At 48.7% G+C, this 18,922-nt stretch overlaps 3 protein-coding genes across 17 annotated transcripts in view; 1 reads left to right on the plus strand and 2 right to left on the minus strand.

Annotated features, from left to right (window-relative positions):
* The window catches only part of LOC124206957 (ubiquitin carboxyl-terminal hydrolase 48-like), a 17,007-nt gene extending 15,869 nt beyond the window's left edge, over positions 1–1,138 (minus strand). Inside the window, exons 1-4 of the mRNA XM_046604191.1 lie at positions 951–1,138; positions 747–888; positions 305–658; positions 64–246 (exon numbers count right to left, since the gene is read on the minus strand). Coding sequence (XP_046460147.1) covers positions 64–246; positions 305–658; positions 747–880 — 671 coding nt within the window. The 5' untranslated portion in view covers positions 881–888; positions 951–1,138. The remainder of the gene's footprint in view (positions 1–63; positions 247–304; positions 659–746; positions 889–950) is intronic.
* LOC124207052 (elongator complex protein 5-like) lies at positions 1,137–2,317 on the plus strand. Of its 3 annotated transcripts, none has more exons than XM_046604320.1 (5): positions 1,138–1,255; positions 1,314–1,625; positions 1,690–1,853; positions 1,917–2,098; positions 2,166–2,317. In XM_046604320.1, the coding sequence occupies exons 1-5, from the start codon at positions 1,204–1,206 to the stop codon at positions 2,269–2,271; spliced, it is 816 nt and encodes a 271-aa protein (XP_046460276.1). In that variant the 5' UTR covers positions 1,138–1,203; the 3' UTR covers positions 2,272–2,317. The 3 variants fall into 3 exon arrangements, with proteins under 3 accessions (XP_046460270.1, XP_046460276.1, XP_046460281.1); XM_046604325.1 differs by having other exon boundaries at positions 1,696–1,853; XM_046604314.1 differs by having other exon boundaries at positions 1,137–1,255; positions 1,690–2,098.
* On the minus strand, positions 2,313–18,893 carry LOC124206825 (rho GTPase-activating protein 21-like). Of its 13 annotated transcripts, none has more exons than XM_046604181.1 (22): positions 18,604–18,893; positions 18,133–18,351; positions 15,868–15,979; positions 15,678–15,787; positions 13,143–13,269; positions 12,927–13,060; positions 12,689–12,856; positions 10,907–12,581; positions 10,585–10,713; positions 10,357–10,443; positions 9,822–10,031; positions 9,223–9,351; positions 8,975–9,158; positions 8,414–8,686; positions 7,177–8,056; positions 5,787–7,109; positions 5,520–5,706; positions 4,698–4,882; positions 3,963–4,623; positions 3,817–3,899; positions 3,486–3,746; positions 2,313–3,392 (listed from the first exon to the last, which is right to left on the minus strand). In XM_046604181.1, exons 2-22 carry the CDS (start codon positions 18,187–18,189, stop codon positions 3,087–3,089), a joined length of 7,281 nt encoding a protein of 2,426 aa, XP_046460137.1. In that variant the 5' UTR covers positions 18,190–18,351; positions 18,604–18,893; the 3' UTR covers positions 2,313–3,086. The 13 variants fall into 13 exon arrangements, 12 of the variants coding, with proteins under 12 accessions (XP_046460137.1, XP_046460135.1, XP_046460134.1 ...); XM_046604179.1 differs by having other exon boundaries at positions 4,698–4,879; positions 9,576–10,031; XM_046604178.1 differs by having other exon boundaries at positions 9,576–10,031.
* Positions 18,894–18,922: the final 29 nt, after the last annotated feature.

Raw genomic sequence — 18,922 nt, forward strand, 5'->3', positions numbered from 1 at the left:
AATTTGTAGAAATCCATTCTTTATATTTAACAATTCTATATGGTTGTACAAGAACCAAATTACCTTGTTACATATTCATATTCTCCTCTGAACTGATCATAAACCATGGTAGAAACTGTCGTGTCTGTTTGGAGTGAGAGTTTGTCTTCTAACAGGTTAAGAAACAATTTAGAAAATTCTTGGGCATCTTGCTGGGTGGTGGTGTCAATCCCGAGTGAGGTGATCAGTGATGTTGGGTTAACACAACTGGAAAAAAAAGAGTCAGTTTGAAAATCACATTTGGTAAACGGAACATTGAAGATACCTTCTTTTAGAAAATTGCATTTGAGCAAACAGCAGTTGTAGTTTACCCACTGGGGAATTTGGAATGAAACCCCCCATTCCTAGCAGGTCAAGAGTTTTGTTTTCTTTCTCTGATGGATCAAAGAATGGAACCCAGGAGTAGATTGCTTTACGAAATATGGGGTTGTGGAACCAGAGCTGCAGGAGGCTATTGATATAGCAAGTTGCTCCCAGATTGGTCAGCCCAACGAAATTGCCCTCTTTCCGCACAATGTCACAAGGGTCCTCTTGTTCTTCTTCAGTCACCTTCAAATCTTCCAACCATACCTTCTCTCCTAGTCCAACAAGGCACCGGGGGTTTATTTTGCAGTTTTTCCTTCAAATGAGAGGAAGCATTATTTTTTCTTTTCTGGTCTGGGAGTACAGAAGTAAGTTCGGTAAGTTCTAGCAAGATGAATACTTACTTGCATTTTCCAGGTTTGCAAGTGGCAACTTTTAGCCTGTACGAAGTCTGAATATGATCAATTGTTATGGCTCCAGCTTCTGTGCTTTCAACCCACTGCCATGCTTCTTTGGAAGCCTGGTCCATTTTAGACATGACCTAGGCTGAAAAGGTAAACAGTTGGGCAACTCACATGTTGGATGAAAACATTTTAGCGTGAACAAACCATGAAACGAAGAGTAAAGGTCTAATGAAAGCTACAAAACCAGCCTTTCAACAATTTTTAATAAGGAAATAAACAATGTCAAATTGAACAATCAACCCAAAACACCGGGTTTTTAGGAGGAACGAAGCATAAAATTGTTCACTTCATTTCCTTCGCTAATCTGCTGCCATCTATTACCTAAGCGGCAAATCACGATGCACGAATAAACAATAACAAGCAGACGACGAACGGCCTCGTGCAGTGTTCGACGAAAATGATTTTGAAAGACATTTTAACTCAGCCTCCCGTTTCTACTCTAATTCAAGGTTAATTGGATATTTTTGACAACATAATCCTTATTACAATTTTTTTTTTAATCCTTAGATTCGTGTTCACTTAAAGGACGACCTTTGTTCTTAAGTTTAATTCGTCACTATTCCGAGAATGGCTATTCCATTCGTTACTTCAAATACGATTCACCTCTATCTTCTGAAATTACCGAAATGGAACAATTAAAAATTTCGTGGAAAACATCCATTGTGGATGGGAATCAAGATTTAATGTCAGTCGAAAATTCTTGGACATCAGAAGCGAGAAATGACCAGGTTTTGGTTGCGATAGACTCGCTGTCACCCCTGCTTCTGAATTGGACTGTTGGGGCAATTGCGTCAGCCTTGAGGAATTTACAAAAGACAAGTAAGATTGTGCAACCTGTGTAATTTTACAGCTTTATATAAACTCTATTTGAAATGGTTTCTAGCAACAGTATCTGTGATTGCCCTAGTTCATGGTGATGTCCATGATAAGCACACTCTGCAAGCACTGAATTACATATTCCCTTGTCACCTGGCTGTTCGCAGAGCACAGGGACGCAACCTCTGCAGTGGCACATGGAGGAAAGCCAGTGGAAAAATTACTGATAGTGTAAAGAGTACTTGTTTCTCGTGTAGCAAAAATTTAAATTTGAATTATTTTTTTTTTGCACAGGATGAATATTACAGCATCACAGATAAATGGGAGTTGAAAGATGTCAAAGAGTTTATTGAAACTCAACCTGCAGTTATGCCAGACTCTTTACCAAAAAGTGCAGTACCAAAGTCAACTTTCAAATTAGATTTGAATGCCAGAGAAGAACAGGCTAGGAGTCAGGTCGTTTTACCTTACATCAAGTAACATCGACATACATCTCCATTTCAACACAATCTAATATTAAGCGCTAATTTTTGATAAATTTAGAAAGCACAACGAGTCATCAAGCGAACCGTCCAGGGGTAAAATCATTTACGAAGTGGAAGCACCCGATTGGGACGACGAAGACCCTGACGACGATCTCGAAATCTAAACAATTCACTTGGTATTAAATTTCAATAAAAAAAGTTCAACTTGAATTTAAATCAGTGTAATTTCATTTGTCACGTTTTATTCTTGTGGCATCCAAAAATTGCCATATGCCTTTTTAGTTTTATTTTCTCTTTTATTATATCTTGTCTTGTTAAAAGTTTCTGTCATGGCTGACGCAACAAGAGATATATAGAGAGCAAGAAAATGAATGGACGGCACGTCAAGCGTACTAATCCCATATATAATCAAATAATTCAGGTTAAAGAAGGTCGTTATGTAAATCACTGTACTACACAATATTTTTGTTTGTTTTTTTCACGGGAGGAAACATGTTTTCAGAACATTACAAAATGGCGAAAGTGCGTGCGAATGGGCCAACGACGGGCAGACGATCGTGCCGCGCCATAAGAGAGCCATGATTTTTTGTTTTGAATGTACACTTTTTGTTTTTGGTAAAAAATAAAAATTATCATCACAGCTTTTAAGGGTGGTGGTGGTAGGGGTGGGGGGGGGGTGGAGGAACCCGACCGACGCGACGCACTACTATTTTCATCTGTACACAATCAACACGAACAGAAAAACATTTACATTGAACATTTTTTTTTTTTTGTTTGAATGAAAAAGAAAAGAAAAAAATGAAAAGTCATTTGATGTCATTCGAAACAACAAATTCCCGCCATCAACGGACATTTTTTTTTACTTTCTCCTTTTTTCTTAAACTTTTTTTAAAAATAGAATTTTCTGATTTATTATTTAGAATTTCCCCATGCAAAACGTCAATATTCTTTCTTTTGACTGCCACACCGTTTCATTTTTTCACGGGCTGGAAACGTCTCCATCCGCTCGGATGGCAGACGAGGGGGCCTCGAGTGGCTGCGAATCAGTTAGTGGCGGTGGCGACAAACTGTTGTTGATGATGGTGGCGCAGGCCATTTCTGATCTGCGACACAATTCCGGCGAGCTGGTCCTGATGCGCTCGCTGCGCATCCACGTCTTGAGACTGCGGTCCACGTTGAGATCCTCGTCGCTAATCAAGGGCTGGAGACGGTCCCAGGCCGACCAGCGTGGAGCCGGAATGACGTTTCTCTCATCACTTTTGTCGGCCAGCCAGCGGATCCGCACCTTTGGCAAGCAAATCGTATCAAACTCCTGGAACACACGTTGGGCAAAAGGGATCGACGACGAGTGGAATGGGAACCGAGTTGAAAAAATCACCTTGTCGAAATCGCGAGTGCCGCCGACCGTGTGGCGCCGCTTGAGCCCAGACTCGCCGCTCCGTTGGACGAATTTCTTGGCCGTTTTCTGGCCGCCCGTCTGCCTCATTTCCCGCTCGCGCGCTTTCGTGTTGCTCTCCGTCTTCTCGTTCTTGGTCAACGAGTCGGAGCGCTTGACGCCCTTGCCAACGACCTCGGCGCTTTTCGACTCGCGTCTCACGCTCGGCTGTTTGCTGTTGGCTCGATCGGCCAGCTCCGTTTCCTGGACAATTTTGAAAATGAATTTAACATTTTAAAATTTAATCCAATCCATTCGACTCGGGGGAACTTGCCTTGAGTCCGCCTCTGGGCTGGTCGGAAATGTTGACAGCTTCGTCCAGGTTTGATTCCAGTAAACGCTTTGACTGCTCACCATCTGTAGGAAATGCAATTAAAATTAATTCCTCCTGCCCATTAAATTTCAAATTGGAAATGGTACCGGTCGTTGTCGCAGCCTTTTTCGTCTCTTCCGTTTTGTTCAAACTGGCGATGCTGGCCTTCTTGGTCGGACTCGTCTCGGCGCTCTTGAGACGCGCATTGCCTTTGACGGGCAGGATTCTACTGGGCGACTGCGGTTGCATCTGCCCCGCCGACAGTTGACGGATGACTTTAGGAGCCTGGAGCTCTCCGACGCTCATCTTCTTGCCGGCCGGCGGCACCGCGCTTTTGCCCAGCTCCACCGTCTTGGCTCGGCCGACGACGGCCATCGACGATCGGCTCCTGACGGCCGACGAGGATGAAATCGACATCGTTGATTTGGTTGGTGAAATTTTGGCCGAGTCGACGGCCGCCACTTTGGTCGGGGCTGGATCGTTGGCCGACTTGTTGGCGGTGGCAGAGGGTTTGGGGATTTGAGATCGACCGACAGCTCCGGCTACTCCGGCAACAATTGTCGTCTGTTGTTTGACTGTTGTTGTTGTTGTTGTTGCGGTGGTTTTGTTGGCAGCGACGATTCGGCCGGCAGAAGATTTGACGACAACGGCATTGCCCACTTGCAACTCGACGGCCGGTTTCTCGTCCAGCTTTTCTTCGGCGACTGGGACATTGTCTTGCTCCTTTTGAACGGCGGGCAATACTTGGACAGCTTCCGGCTCCTTCTCCTATTGTTTTAAAATGAATAACCAAAATTTGAAATGAGAAAAATCTAAAAATTGAGAAATGGCGAACGACGTACGTTGATGGGTCGAGGTAGAAGTTTTTCATCGGCGCCACCATTTTCCATCACAACGGCAACAGGAAGTGGATCCACTCGTGTTTTAGGCTGCTCCGCCTGCTGCTGCTGCGGTTGTTGTTGTTGTTGTTGTTCCGGTTGGTTGTCTTTGTCTTTGTGGGATGCGTCCGCCGTCGAATCGGCCACTTCTGGTGGGAGGAGAAAGACGAAAAAGAATCAACATGACATTCTTAGATGTTTTCGCGTGTTCGACATTCAATTCAAACCATGCGGATTTGACATGCGTCAACTAGTCACTAGAATCATCTACAAATGAATGGAGGGATCGTGTCAACGTATTCTTAAACGAATCGATTTTTAAAACAAAATGGAATGAAATTGGTAGGATCCCGTGCAAAATAAAAAGAAGTAGACGTGCTTTTCTAATCTAAATAATTGGAAAAAAGACAAAATTGTGAAAATAAATCTTTCTAATGAATCACACACGAATAGGGGGGTGACACTTACACGCCCTTCCTATTTCGACTTTGCTTTTTTTGTTTTTTAAATATTTTTTAGTGAATTGTGTTTTATCATGTAAAATGCCATTGGTATGCATGGACCTAAAACGGGCCCATTGACATCCAGGAACCTACATCCCCAGCAGTTACCAATAGAAATGGGAGAAAGAAAAATAAAGAAAGGTCAAATGAAAAATAAAAATCGAATCAACTTTTTCGGGGGGAAAAATTAAAATACAATTTAAATAACCAATTAAAATCAAAAAAGGGAAATAAAATAAAAATAAATTATAATTTTGTTCCGATTTGATTTCACGTCACTTACCGGAAAGATTGTCAGCCAGGACGTCGAGAAAGTCATCCGTTTCCATTTCCAGTTTGGCTCGATGCCAGGCAGACTCGACTTCCGTCTTGTCCAGGCGACGGATGCCTCCAGCCGATGCCACCGGCATGGGCTCGCCCTCTCTCCTGACTTGACGGGCCAAATCTCTTTGCAACATTGCTTTCGTTTCCTGTGAACAAATGGAGGAAAAACTTTTTCCATTTTTTCAATTCCGCCAATAGAACCAACCGGAATTTTTTAGTTTTTTACCTGCTCAAAGAGGCGGATGCGCTCCTGGGTGACGGCACTCAGACCGGAATAGCTCCGTATTCCGGCAGCGTCGATGGGGTGGAGTTTATTGACGACAAAACTTCCAGACGAGGTCCGACTGCGGAACGGCTCCGACGACCCAGAGGCCTGGGCCAATCCGTCCGTCCCCATTTCCGTGATGCCGGCCAGGTCGGCCATGGCCAAAATGGGCGACGGCGGCGGCATGACCGTTTCGCCGCCCAGCGAGGCCGACCGCTTCCTCTCGACCGTCGGAGGCGTGGCCGGCACTTCGGCCGTGCTCAAACGGAACTCGGAGGCTTCCACCGGCAAGGCCGGCTGTCCTCCGGTGGATCCGAGTTCGACTAGAGAATGGGCAGAGCCGGTAGGAACTGTTGCGCTGCTACTGTACTGGGTGGCCATGATGAGAGTCGTGGAAATGGTGGCCGTCGTCATCGTCGCAGAGGCCGTGGTGGTCACCACCACGGGGAAGGCCGGCGCGGCGTCGCCTCGCTCGCTCAAGTCGGGGCTGTCCAGCGACGTCTGCCGCTTCTTGCGGGCGGCCGTGATGATGGACAAGACAATTTCTTTGGCGTAGGAATCCTTGCGCTCATCGGCGCTGCTCAACAGGTTGCTATTGCTGGCCAGAGTGGTGGGCGAATTGGGTTGTTGCTGCTGCTGCTGCTGGACAGGGTCCACCGGTTGATCCTGATCGGGAGGGAAGAAGAAGTCGACCTTGTCGATGAGCGTCTCGACGATGCGGCACTGATGCGACATGTCCGTCACCATAGTGACGGTGCTGTCGTCACCTGGCCGGATCAGCGTCGGACCAAAGACGATGGCCAGGTTGCGGGCTTCCATCTTGTTGACGTGGCTCTTGCCGGCCACCCGCGACAAGTGGCCCACCAGGTAGCGCAGCGTCGAGTAGTGCGGCTCCGGCAGCTCGTCCACCAGCCGCTTGATGGAATTGAATCGCACCTGCTCCGGCTCCGTCTTGCTGGCCTCGATCAAGGCCCCGTAGAGTTCGGACGTGACCAGCGGCTCGGGCAGTTTGCGGAAAAAGGATTTCATCAACGATGAGATGACGTTGACGTCGTTCCAGCGCGGATCCGACTGGTTCAGCCCGTCAAAGCCGCGGTTGAGCGAGTCCGACAGGGCGTTGACGGCCACGCTGTTGCCCGGCACTCGGTAGACGCCGACGCTCTCCAGCCCGCGGGCTTCGACGATCCCGACGCAGAGTTCCACAATCAGCGGAATGCTCTCCGACAGAGAGGATCGCGGGCAGAATTCCAGCGGAACTCCGATCGTGGCTCCTTCGGGTATCATCTGCCGAAAAAAAAGGAAATTGACGTTAAGGGCTGCTGGACAGCTGGACAAGATCAAATGGACTTACCGCGTTGGCTTGTGAATTGGGAGAATTGCCCTGGATCTTTTTGAATTGCTGGACAACTTTACGCCGCCAGGTGGTGGGTTTGTTGGCGTTGGCCGGCGTGGAATTGGGTCCGTCGGTGCTGTTGCTCCCGCCGCCGCCGCCACCACCGCCTATCGTTCCCGGCAAACTGGGTTTCCGCGTCTTGGAGACGGGCGAGTGTCCGGTGGGCGAGCGATTGCGGTGCAGAGTGAAGCGGCCCATGCGACGGCCGTGGGCCATTGAATTGTTATCGGCCTCGTGAGCCTGTCTGACCAGCATCATCTCGCTGCTGCTGTAGCTGGACCCCGGTCCGTCCTCCTTGTCGCTGCTGTTGGCGGCGGCCTGCTCCTGCTGGAACGAGTCCAGCCAGAGGACCATGTCGCTGCTGTCCTCGCATTGCATCAGGTACTCGCAGAGGCCGTTGAACGTCGACAGCCGGAGGACGTTCTTGCGTTTGGTGTAGTAGACGGCCACCTCGACGGTGCATCCGCGCAAGTCGATCATCATGTCGTCGGCTCCGGCTCCTGGCGTCGAGCCGCTATTGCTGTTGTAGCTGCTGTAGCTGTTGTTGCCATTGCTGGCCATGGCCGTGTTGCGATCCCGCGTGAAATGGACCGTGCCAGATCGGATGCGGGTCCACATTTGCCTCCAGGATCGGTCGGTGGATCGCCGGCAGTCGATGATGGTCTGCTTGACGTAGAGCCATCCTTCGCGTCCTTCGGCTTCCGACGGACTGGGCGGATGAGCTCCGCTGGAATCTCCTCCTCCTCCCTGCTGCTGCGATTTGGACGTCAGTGAGACCTTGGTGTCGCCAAAGAGCGAACGCAGTTTCTGGATGCTGTGCGGCTGATGGGCAGAACGTCTAAAAATAAAAATCAAATAAAAGTTGGTTGACGTCCATCCATCAGCCGGACCACAAAAAATAGAAGAAGATAAAAAAGGGGTGGGGAGAGACGGATTCTACGATCCTGCCTTGTAAAAAAAAGAGATTCTCATTCGCAGGGGAGGAGGTGGGAGGGGCCTGACTGTCTACAAATGAAGGTCGTGCGATTAACGAGAAATACGAGAAGTCAAGAAAAATATAAGAAATGGACACGCGGGGGTGGTCATCCATTAGTACGGGAGGGATAATTCCTGATTGAGTGAAAGGGGGAATGAGCGCATGCCGAGTTGATATGGTGGTGGTGGTCTTGGTTGTTGTTGTTGTCACGGATCTCACCGACTGGGGGCCAGCGGTGGAGGATGGGCCGAGGCGGCGGCCGTTTTGCTGGCCAGCGTCGAAGTTGACGACAGGGGAGTTGGTGTGGCGTTGGTGGTGGTGGTGGTGGCGGCAATGCGCGGATGCGATGGAGGCGGAGGAGGTGGCCTCGACTTGTCTTCAAAATACTGCCGGAGGCGAGAGATCATGCCAACCGGCGGCTGGACACGATCCATCGCCGACACCATCATCGTCAGATTCGTCTCCACCTTAACCACGGCCCACGAAGTCGAACTAAATAATAAAATGGACCACCAGCAGAACCAGTCAAGAAGAAGAAGAAGAAGAAATTCTCCTAACCATTTCCTATAGTGTACCCTCCTACATCTTTTTGTTTTCCTTTTTATTTTTAGGAGAGGGGCAAGGGAGGGGACTGATTTAAAACTCGGAAATCAATTTGATTTAAACGGGGTGGAAATAAAACCAAAAGTTTCTTTTTTAATAAATAAAAGTGGCCAAAGATTTTTGGTTATTTGTTTAGTTTTTCTTGTTGGTGAAAGAAAAAGAAGAAGAATGTGATACCCTTTGGCTGTGTGCTCGTTGTTGATGGGCGTCGTGGTGGTGGTGGCCGTGTTGGTGGTGGCCGTCACCACCGTTTCGGCTTCCGTGGTCGTGGCCGACCCTAGTAGAGACGGCCCGTCTACGGGATTGCCGGCCTGCGCTTTCAGATACGATATGCGTCTCATGCCCCGGTCAGAGTCGTCATCTGTTTTAATTAGAAGAGAATTTGAATTATTGACTTGTTGATTGGACAAAACAGACTAAAATACCGTAAATCTTTTGGCGTCGATTGACACTGGCCGTCGCGGCGGGCGTCGTCGTCATTTTCGTGAGCGACTGTTGACTCTCCTGCTGTTGGTGGACCGTGATGCTCCCGCTACTGCCGAGGCTGCTCGATCCTGTCGACGAAATCATCCAAATCAATACCAAAGTCTAATCGAGTCGATTCAAATTGAATGTTAAAACATTTTTTTAAGAAAAGGGAAATTTAAAAAAAAACAGTCACAGCCAAAATATATCGAACATTCCGGGGTTGTTGTTGTTGTTGTTGCAGGAGAGAGAAAAATAATTGGCAGGCAAAATGAAGGAAGAGATGCGAATGTGCAAGGCAACAAAGACGAACCTGAGGAGGTCCCTAAAGAAGCCAGGAGCTGGTCGAATCGCTCCAAAACGGACAACTCAAAATCAGAAGCGATGGGACTGGGTCGTGGCAGGGACAATGGACTACCAGAGCTTCCGGTCCTATCGACCGTGGCCAAACAGTTAATGTTGTTGTTGTTGTTGGAGGAGGTAGAGGTAGTAGTAGTGGTAGTGGTGGTAGTAGCAGAGACATTGTCATCGGCGTCGATGTCAGTTTGCAAGCAAGGACCTTTGGCGGGCGGTTGTTGGACGAGCCACGACTGTTGTTGTTGTTGTTGCTGTTGGCTCAGCTGGTCGTTGCCGGTTAGTTGCAAGTGGGAGGGTCGCTTTTTGACGCGACTGACCGCCACAATGCTGCTGGACGCACTCGTGTTCGAGTTCTCATCCAGCGACAAGTCAGTTGTCAGTTGTAGCGGACTAGGCGAGGAAGCTGAGGCGGCTGGAATTGATTTATTTTTCAAATAAAATCAATTCCAAAATAAAGAAAAAATAAAGAATAAAGAACCAAAAATGATGAACGAAATAAAAGGACAAACCAAATTATTTGTTTAAAAAAAAAAAAGACATTCAGACAACAACTAAGAAAAATTATAAATAAGAACAGGCAGAAATGAAATTAATTTGTCTTTGGTTTAAATTTGGCGCCTAGCGAATTAGTTTTTCGGCTTTAATTTAAAATTTCAATTAAAAAAGGAGAAAACGAATAAAGCGGGTGGATATAGAGTATTGCGGAGATGGGCGCGGGAATGGCCAGCAGGACTCACCGAAATCACGGACGGCGGAACGGTACGAGTGCTGCCTCAAGACGAGACTTTTACGTTCCTCCTCCTCGTTCCACGTGACTTGTGCATCTAATGATCGACGACACACAGACCACAATTGGTTTTGTTGGCCGATTCAAAAATATTTGCATATTTCAACCCCCCAGCCCACCCCAGTGAACACTAGTAGAAAACGGGATAATCAAATAAAAAAGAAAATAAGACACTCACCATAGGTGTTGGGTGGGAATTCCATTTCCATGGCGGGCGGTTGGCAATGCAAATTCGAACTGCCAATGATGACGGTGCGGTTGCCCGAACCGCCGGCCGGCACCCGTTGAAATTCCGACGTCGATTTACCTTTACCAACAAAAAAGAAAAAAATCAAAAGGTAAACAAAAAATGAACAAACAAAGTGTGGCCAGCCCCCACATAAAAGGAGAGAAAAGACGGGCCACGTGTGTGTATATATAAATATCTATCTCTCTCTCTTATCCAGAGAGAGAGAGAGATCAATGTGTATATGTTATAGTTTATAGGTGTGTGTGTGTACTGTATCGTTCGGCGGCAGCGGCGGAGGCGGCGGCTGCGGCGGCCACAGCGGCGGCGGCGACGGCGGCCGCTTCCTGTTGTTGTTTGCCGCGCTGAGCGATCCGGGCCAGAAGGCCCTTTTCGGCGCCATTTTCAAACGGTTTGGTTCGCTTGACGACGACCGGAGCAGCAGCAGCAGAAGCACCGGCCGCTGACGACGACTGGTTGGCTGTTGCTACCGAAGAGGCTGCCAGCGGATGCTGGCCGGCCTTGGTGGGTGACGGCGTGAAAAATTCTTCCGGCGAAGCCAGCGGGGCGTGCATCAACGTCAACTGCCGGCTGGGTTTGGGCTCCGGCGGAGGTTCAGCCGCAATGTTCTCCTGGATCCGACTCAACGTCGACACGAATTGTTTGTTGCCGGACGGGCTGCCCGTGCTGTTGCTGCTGGCCGTCACCGTCGTCGTTGTTGTCGTCGTCGTCGTGGTGTTGGTCGAGCCGTAAAAAGGTTTGGGCACCGTGTTGGGCACCAATCCCAGGCCGACGGCGCCCGGCGACTGAGACGGACTGGCCGGGGGCGTGGCTCTCTTGGAGGTGAAGGAGACGGACCAGGGCTCCATCGACGTGATGCCCGTGTGGATCACTTCAGTCTTGGTAACAGCCGTCGATTTGTGATGTTGTTGTTGCTGCTGAAGTTGTTGCGGAGGTTGTTGCTGGGTGGGCGTGGTCGTCACGTCCGAGGAGGAGAGCGAGTCGAGCGACGCCGTCAGCGAGGCGCTGATGGGCGGCCAGACGGGCCGGGCGAATTTCTGTGGCTGGGCGTAGAATTCTTTGGGGACGGGCGGCGACTGCTGGGCCTCCTGGACGTTGACCCAATAGGGCAGGGCCGGCCTCTTGAGGAATTCCTCCTTTTGCTCAAAGCTCTTCTTGATGCGGGTCATGACCTGGGCCTGCTGGTGCGACTGCTGCTCGTTGCACTCGGAGGCGGCCGAGTACAGACTGCCCTTGCTGGAATTGAGCGGAGAGTCGCGCAGGTTCTGCTGCTGTTGCTGGAGGCTGGACACGCTGCCGTGAATGGCCGCCACCATTTCCATCGGATGCACCGGGTAATGGAACTGGTGGTGCTGCTGCTGTGGCTGTTGTTGCTGGTGGTGGTGGTGATGCTGATGAGGCAGACTGGACGGATCGGCGTAACGGGCGTGGCCGCCGACCGATCCGGCCGCCGCTGGAGGACTGGTGAAAGCGGCCGGAGCGTTGATGCTGTGAATGAATTCCGTTTTGCAAGTTGGCGTTCCGGCGTAGGAACTTCTTTTCGAGTGGACGGCCGAGACGGCCGAAACGGACGACGACGAGAATCCCGTCGTCGCTCCGGGGTAGTAGTCGCCTCCTCCTCCGCCACCGACCAAACTGCCGCGACTGCCGGCGGCTCCTCCGTTGGGATTGAAATCGGCCGATTTGCGGACGCTTTTCGACACGAGAGCGGCGGCAGCGGCCAGACGGGCCTGGGCCGCAACGGCCGCATCGTCGCTAGCCGCCGCCACCGTGGGGCGGCTGATGGCTGCCGTCGTCGTGGTGGTAGTGGTCGTCGTTCCGGCCGTCACCAGTGGCGACAGGACCCGACCGAGCGGTTGCTGCTGCGTCGCTTTCTGAACGTGGGCGCCGGCCTGTTGTTGTGGCGTCACCGGCTTTTTGGTTTCCACCTTTATTGCCCGTTGGTTGTTGTTGGAGAGAAAAAGAAAAAAAATCGATGAATGGATTAAACAAATGGGATGGTGGGGGGTTGAATTGTTTGTTTGTTGGTAGGCACCTGGAAGGGTTGGTAAGGTTTTGGCCGCGGCAGGTGCGACATGATGTTGTTGGGCTTCAGGGGGTCCATCATCATCGTCATTTTGCCCGTCTGGTCTTCGGCACTGCCCGCCGCTGGAATCACTGGCCTGGCATTCGTGTACGGATTGTGGGCCGTATCGGCGAAACACTGGGAAATTTTAAAAATGGACAATGAAATGAAAATGGATCAAACTGGGAATTGTGGAGATGGAACAAACCTGCTGGAGGACGTCGTGCTCTTTGGGCATCACGACCAGCTGGAGATTGGGTCCACTTTTCTGTATCATTTGCACCACCTGGGCGTAGGATTTGCACATGACCGACTCGCCATTGACACTCACCACCTGGTCACCTGCCGGGGGGGTGAAACAAATGAAAACGTTAACCGATTAAACTGGGCAACAAATAATGACGTCGATTTGTTTCTTTCCTACCAGTGGAAAGTCCAGCCTTGACGGCGGGTCCGTTCTCTCTCACGTGCTTGACGAAGATGGTGTCCATGGGTATCATGGGGTCGAGCAGGCCGGCCGACATTCCTCGCTGCCATTCCTCGGGGCAATCCTGGACGGGAAAAAGGAGAAGATCAGAGATGCAACAACAACAACAACAACAACAACAACAACAAGAGTGACAGATGGATATCACATGATACAACATTCCAGGCCGACACACACACACACTCGACGCAATGCCAGTAGTGAAAGGAAAAGAAAAACAAATTTCGATTGAAAAGAGACGGACGGACGGACGGGCGTCCCCATTTCCTCGAGTGCGTGTGATGATGACGGAACAGTTGGGCTAGCGCGTGTGTTCCAATAAAGGAGAAAACCGGGCAGGAGGGAAAAGAAGAAAATGAGAGAGAAAGCAGCTGGGCCAGACGCTTTGCATTTATAGAAAAACGGGCGCCTTAATCCAATCTCCAAAACGCCATTTCAAAATGAATAAATAATCAAAAAAACGGGCGATGGGTGGGTAGAGGAGAAAATGTTTTGAAAAGGAGATCTGAGCTCAGAATTTGTTTTAAAACATTTTCTTCTTCTTTTGAAATCAAAATCAAAATGGGCCACTTGGAGTCCAAGGGTCTTGTCATCAAAAGGCGCCCGTCTATTAATGCTGTGCAACAATGGACGGCCGGCTGGAATAAAAAAAAAAGAGAGCCGAATCGAAATCATAATAATAAAAAAGGAGGGGGGAAAAGTGGATAGGAGCCGCGGGCGCTCGTTACGACAAACGCCCAGAGTCCACGACTTGACATCAAGGTGGGAGAAAAAAAAGAAAAAAATGTCTTTTGAATTTCATCATCACGAAACGGTCGTAAAAAAGCGGTCGCCCACAACAACAACGAGCCGGCCAAGCCAAGCCAGGCCGGGCAGGGCCAGCAATCGTCATAAAAATGAATGATGGAGCAGCTCCTTATCTTCTTCTTCTTCCATTTCCTTGTAGGGCCGAGTTGGAATCAAAAGAAAAAGAGTCAAAGAAGAAGAAGAAAATCTGGGAATGCATCCAACAATTTCGTGCCGGAAGACAACACATCCCGTCCTTGCAAATGCAACCCACTCCCACACACATACAATCCCGAACAAGTCTCTCCAATGGCGTGTCGTGTAGACGATCGACTGCGGTCGTCCGAGTGGCTCTTTGTTTGGATTGCGGGAGAGGAGAAGAAGAAGAGACTTGCAACAACAACAACAACAACATGATCGATGGACGCCGGTTGAATCCAATTCGGGTCAAGGACCCAAAGGAGAAAGTCTTGTCGCCATTTACCCACACACACACAGAGAAAACCAAAAGGCACAAACCATAATCTGTCGACACTATCGTGTGTGTACTAAACTCTCTCTCTCTCTGGGCTCCCAATATTCCGCCTGCGGTCAGATGGAATTTCGTCGTTTTTCTTCTCTTTGGTCTTTCGACTTTCACAACAACAACAACAACTTTGGTGGTTTGTTTTTTCTTGCCTTGTTCCCGGCCTTCACACACACTCGAAAGACCGGACGACCAAGTCAACCGCACACGAAAAAAAGTTGATTTCATTTTTGGTTTCGCTTTTTTCTTCTTCTTGTGCCTGGAAATGATTGACCTTAAACTCGTTTTTTGATTTCATCGTGTGCGACACTGCGGTCACGTAGACCCCCCGTGCAATTCCGCCACCCACATTTATAGAACTCCCGCCCGCCCGCTCCTTTCTGATTCATCCCACCCGACTAGTCGGGAAAATGTTACAAGAAAAGAAAAGAAAAAGACGAAATCGGGTGACATGTGTGGCTGAGAGGCTCTTTTATAACCTCCTCCTTCAGTCCAGTCCTCCAATCCTCCCACTCTGCAACTGAGCATCTCTCCATGTAGACTCTCTCTCTCTTGCGGCTGGCCCATAGCTCCGAGTGGCCCTTTGACGTGCCGCCAATCCGGACTTGGCCCGTGCGCGTCATCCGATCAGCCGAGGCTAAATCGGGACTAGCCTCCGCAGCCTTGAAAGGTCTCCGACCGAATGAGAAGAAGAAGAAGAAGAAGAAACCAACAACAACAACAAGAAGAAGAACCAACTTCTTCTTCTTCTTCTTCGTTTGCTAAACGTCAAAAAAGGGGTGGGCAAACGGGAGGAGGAGGAGGGAGAGCGGGGCTTACACGCCAACTGGTTTTTTTTTTTTCCTTTTCCTTCACGGTCTGGCCGCCCGTTTTTCTGTTTAACGACGCAAGGGCCCCTGTGCGGTTCACAAGAGTAACATGAGCAGCAGCAGCATTCCTCCTTCTTCCTTTTTACTCGTTTTCTTCCCTTTCGTCTCTCCGGCGGGAGCCACTCCCGTGTGTCTGTTTAGAGAGAGAGAAACAGACTCTCCTCTGCTCAACCCACATAGGGAGGAGACGAGAGGGGTGGCAGCTCAGCCCGTGCCGGCCCGTGCAATTCGAGCTGCTTTTCCTCATTCTCCTTTTTGGACCGGTGGGGTGGGGAAAGAAAAGAAACTTACGGAAACGGAATCGGGCGGGTAGACGATAAAGTGACGCAAGGTAAATCCGAATCCGGCGCTGGAACGCTGGATCGTGATGCAGCGCGGACCGCGCACATTGCGCCCATCTCCTTTTTTCAATCAGAAAAAAAAAATGTTGGAATCGTTTAAATTTCTATATGAAAAATAATAAAAAGTAAATGGAACCAACCTGAATTGGAAATTGCATCCGTCCGTGGATGTTGGGTCGGCGCCGGCGTGTTGAGCCGGTCACGGACGGGCAAAGTTGATGTCTTGCTCGACGACAATTCGTTGGCAACAACCTGATTGCATAACAAAACGACACGACAAACAAAAACAGAAATATTAAACAAGATTTGACAAAAATTGAAAAAAAACGGTCACAGTCCATCAATATGGACAGGTGCAACACATTATCAGAGAGTCAGATAAGCCCGTCTCCCTAACGGTCCGTGTTTCGAATTTTTTTAAAAAACCCCAACCTTATATCTCTCTGCGTGTTGTGTTGCCCAACGGTCGGGCAATTGGATAGCCAACAGACAAACCGGATTACACGAGAGAGACCAACCGTCTTGTTGTTGTTGTTGGGCCGTTCCAGTTTGGTCCGAACTACCGGACACAACCGGGAGAGAAAGAATTTCAAGACAAAATGTTTCAAATGATGAGCAGCCTTCCCCCCCCCTTGTAAATATAGACGACCAAAAGATACGACCGGCTTCTTCTTCTTCCCATTTGTTGATGTTGTTCCTGGGAACACCCAAAACCAACAAATACTCGTGATGCTGGGCCCCCTTTATTCTTTTTTGGCCCGGCACACACACACACACACACGGGGGAAGGGAGTTGATGATCATAAATAATCCACAATGAAATTCTCCTCAAGGAAAACAGATTTCAAAAAACAAATTCACACACAGTCGGTCGTTCTTTTTTAAAAAGGAACGAAATGTCGTTTTGTTTGTCCCGTCGTCGGTTATCTGTTGCGCCTGCGTGTTTTCTCCATTTGGTGTGTGTGTGTGTGTGGCTGGACCAAAGGGGGCTAAAGATAGCCTTAACGGCCGGGGCAAGAGGGGCGAGTCTGGCGACAAAAAGGGCATCTCCTCGAGTGTATAAATAAATTTGACGGGCCGACTTTTCTTCTTCTATTTCTTCTTTCTATTTTCATTTGTAAAAACTCGTCCCATCGAAATTAGAAAATAAGAATCAAAAATCCTTGACTTGTTTTTCGCCAAAACAACACACACGCCGGAATGTCCGACAAGTTTTTTTCTTTCTTTGCTGTGCGTTTGCCACTTGCTGGGCGCCGAAACAAGGCTCTTATTAGCTCAGACTTGTATGTGTCTCTTTCTCTACTCTCTCTATGTTGTGTGTAGACTAGACCGCGCATTCCGGCCGCAGCTGGACTAAACCCCCCCAACACACAAACCAACTACTACTACACCGGGAGAAAAAAGGAAGGGGGGATTCTTTCTTTCTTTCTCGTCTAAATCGTTAGGGAATCGTTGAAAATAAACCGACCCCAGAGTCTATAAAAGGGCACCACTTCTTATTTCTTTTTATTTTTTTGGTGGGGCTATTTCCTTCTTCTTCTTCTTTTTCGACTTGGGTTTTCTTAGTTTCGTGTGTAACTTGGAAAATAATAAAATAACCACTGGGTTTGTTATGCCTTTTTTTTTTTACCTGGGCTTCACTTCATTAGCTTCTTTCTCCCCCTCTCTTTCCCCTTAAGAGATAATTGGTCCTCCCTCTCTGAAACTAATTCGTCAGCTAAAAGTTGATCACATCAAAAGATTTTCCAGATTTTTTGTTTTTAAAAATTTCTCCGTTTCAATGGCTTCTCTCCTTCCCCCTGGCCGAATATTTGTGTCATCCATCCTATTCAGGTGGGCGTACCCGTATAACGTAACGTGGAGTGGAAATTAGACATGCCCGAAATAAATATAACTACTATACACTATTACACTAGAGTAGATACGAGAGAAAGCCGCCGCCTCGACCTATAAAATTTTCGTTTTCCCTTGGTCGTTGTCGTCGTCGTGTTCGCTCGGCCGTGTAAAATGCGTAAAGAATCCGGACAAAACAGACAAGAAATGCTCAACTCTTTCCCGACTTTTCTTGTTCCCAGGAAAAGTGTGACAATATCGAGGTTATAATATACGGAAGTCGGTAGGGAATAAATAATAAGCCCAGGGGTAGTAGTAGTAGTAGGGTTGGTTCTCTCTTTTGTGGGTGCGAATCGAGCCGGCAACCAACCAACCAACCCCCAACGTAAAAAAACTTTCTCTATTCTCTAGACTCGACACTCTTTTGTATGTACACGAGTGGCCCGTGACGATCAAACTCGTCGGAGCGTGAACTTTACTACTACTGGAAGAAAAGTGTATCTCTCTTTTTTTTATAAATAATTCTACTTTAGTATTAAATCAACGGTTTAAAAAAAGAGATAATAAATTACCTGCTGTTGTTGCTGAACCGTCGGCTTGCTGTGACTGCTGCTGGGCTCGGCCATCATGACGACGACGACGACGACGAGAAAAGGAGGCCCAAAACTGGTTGTGCCACCACCGTCGTCTTGTGTCTCAACTATCAAACGCCGATGTGATCAATCCCGGGCGCATTTTTACCCACTCCAGTCAGACTGCAGTGGCTGCAGCAGCTCAGCATTCGACGAAACCTAACCAAAAAACCAAACGGGCTGACGTCAGCATTCTTTCGATGATGTCATCATCTTCCATTAAACTTGGCATCACGAGATTTCTCTCTCTCTCTCTACACACACACAATTCCAACAGCAGAAAATGGAAGAAGAAGAAGAAAACAGAGTCGATCCTCGGCTCTTATCGACCCATACCCACCCCCACACACACACACACACACAACGGCCCTTGACACACACCGAGCAACGACTTTTTCTTTCTCTTTTTACCTCTGGGTGGCGCCAGCCGATGCTTTTCTTACATGTAGGCCACTTTTCGCCAGCTAATTATATATCTAGATTGCACACACGGCCAATTCAATTCAATACGATCAAGACACACACAAACACACTCACAGCTAGAGACCTTCTCTCTCAAGCCAACACACACACAACACACACAACACTCACACCACTTGTCTCTCTCTCTCTCTCGACACACAACACACTGTACGGCGCCAAACTGCTGCTGGGTCTCAACTGTGAGCGTCGAGCGTCACGACAACACCAAATCCAACTCGAGACTAAATCAGCAGCGCCGAGCTGCTGC

This window comes from Daphnia pulex, chromosome 2, assembly GCF_021134715.1.
Source record: "Daphnia pulex isolate KAP4 chromosome 2, ASM2113471v1".
Classification (NCBI taxonomy): domain Eukaryota; kingdom Metazoa; phylum Arthropoda; class Branchiopoda; order Diplostraca; family Daphniidae; genus Daphnia; species Daphnia pulex.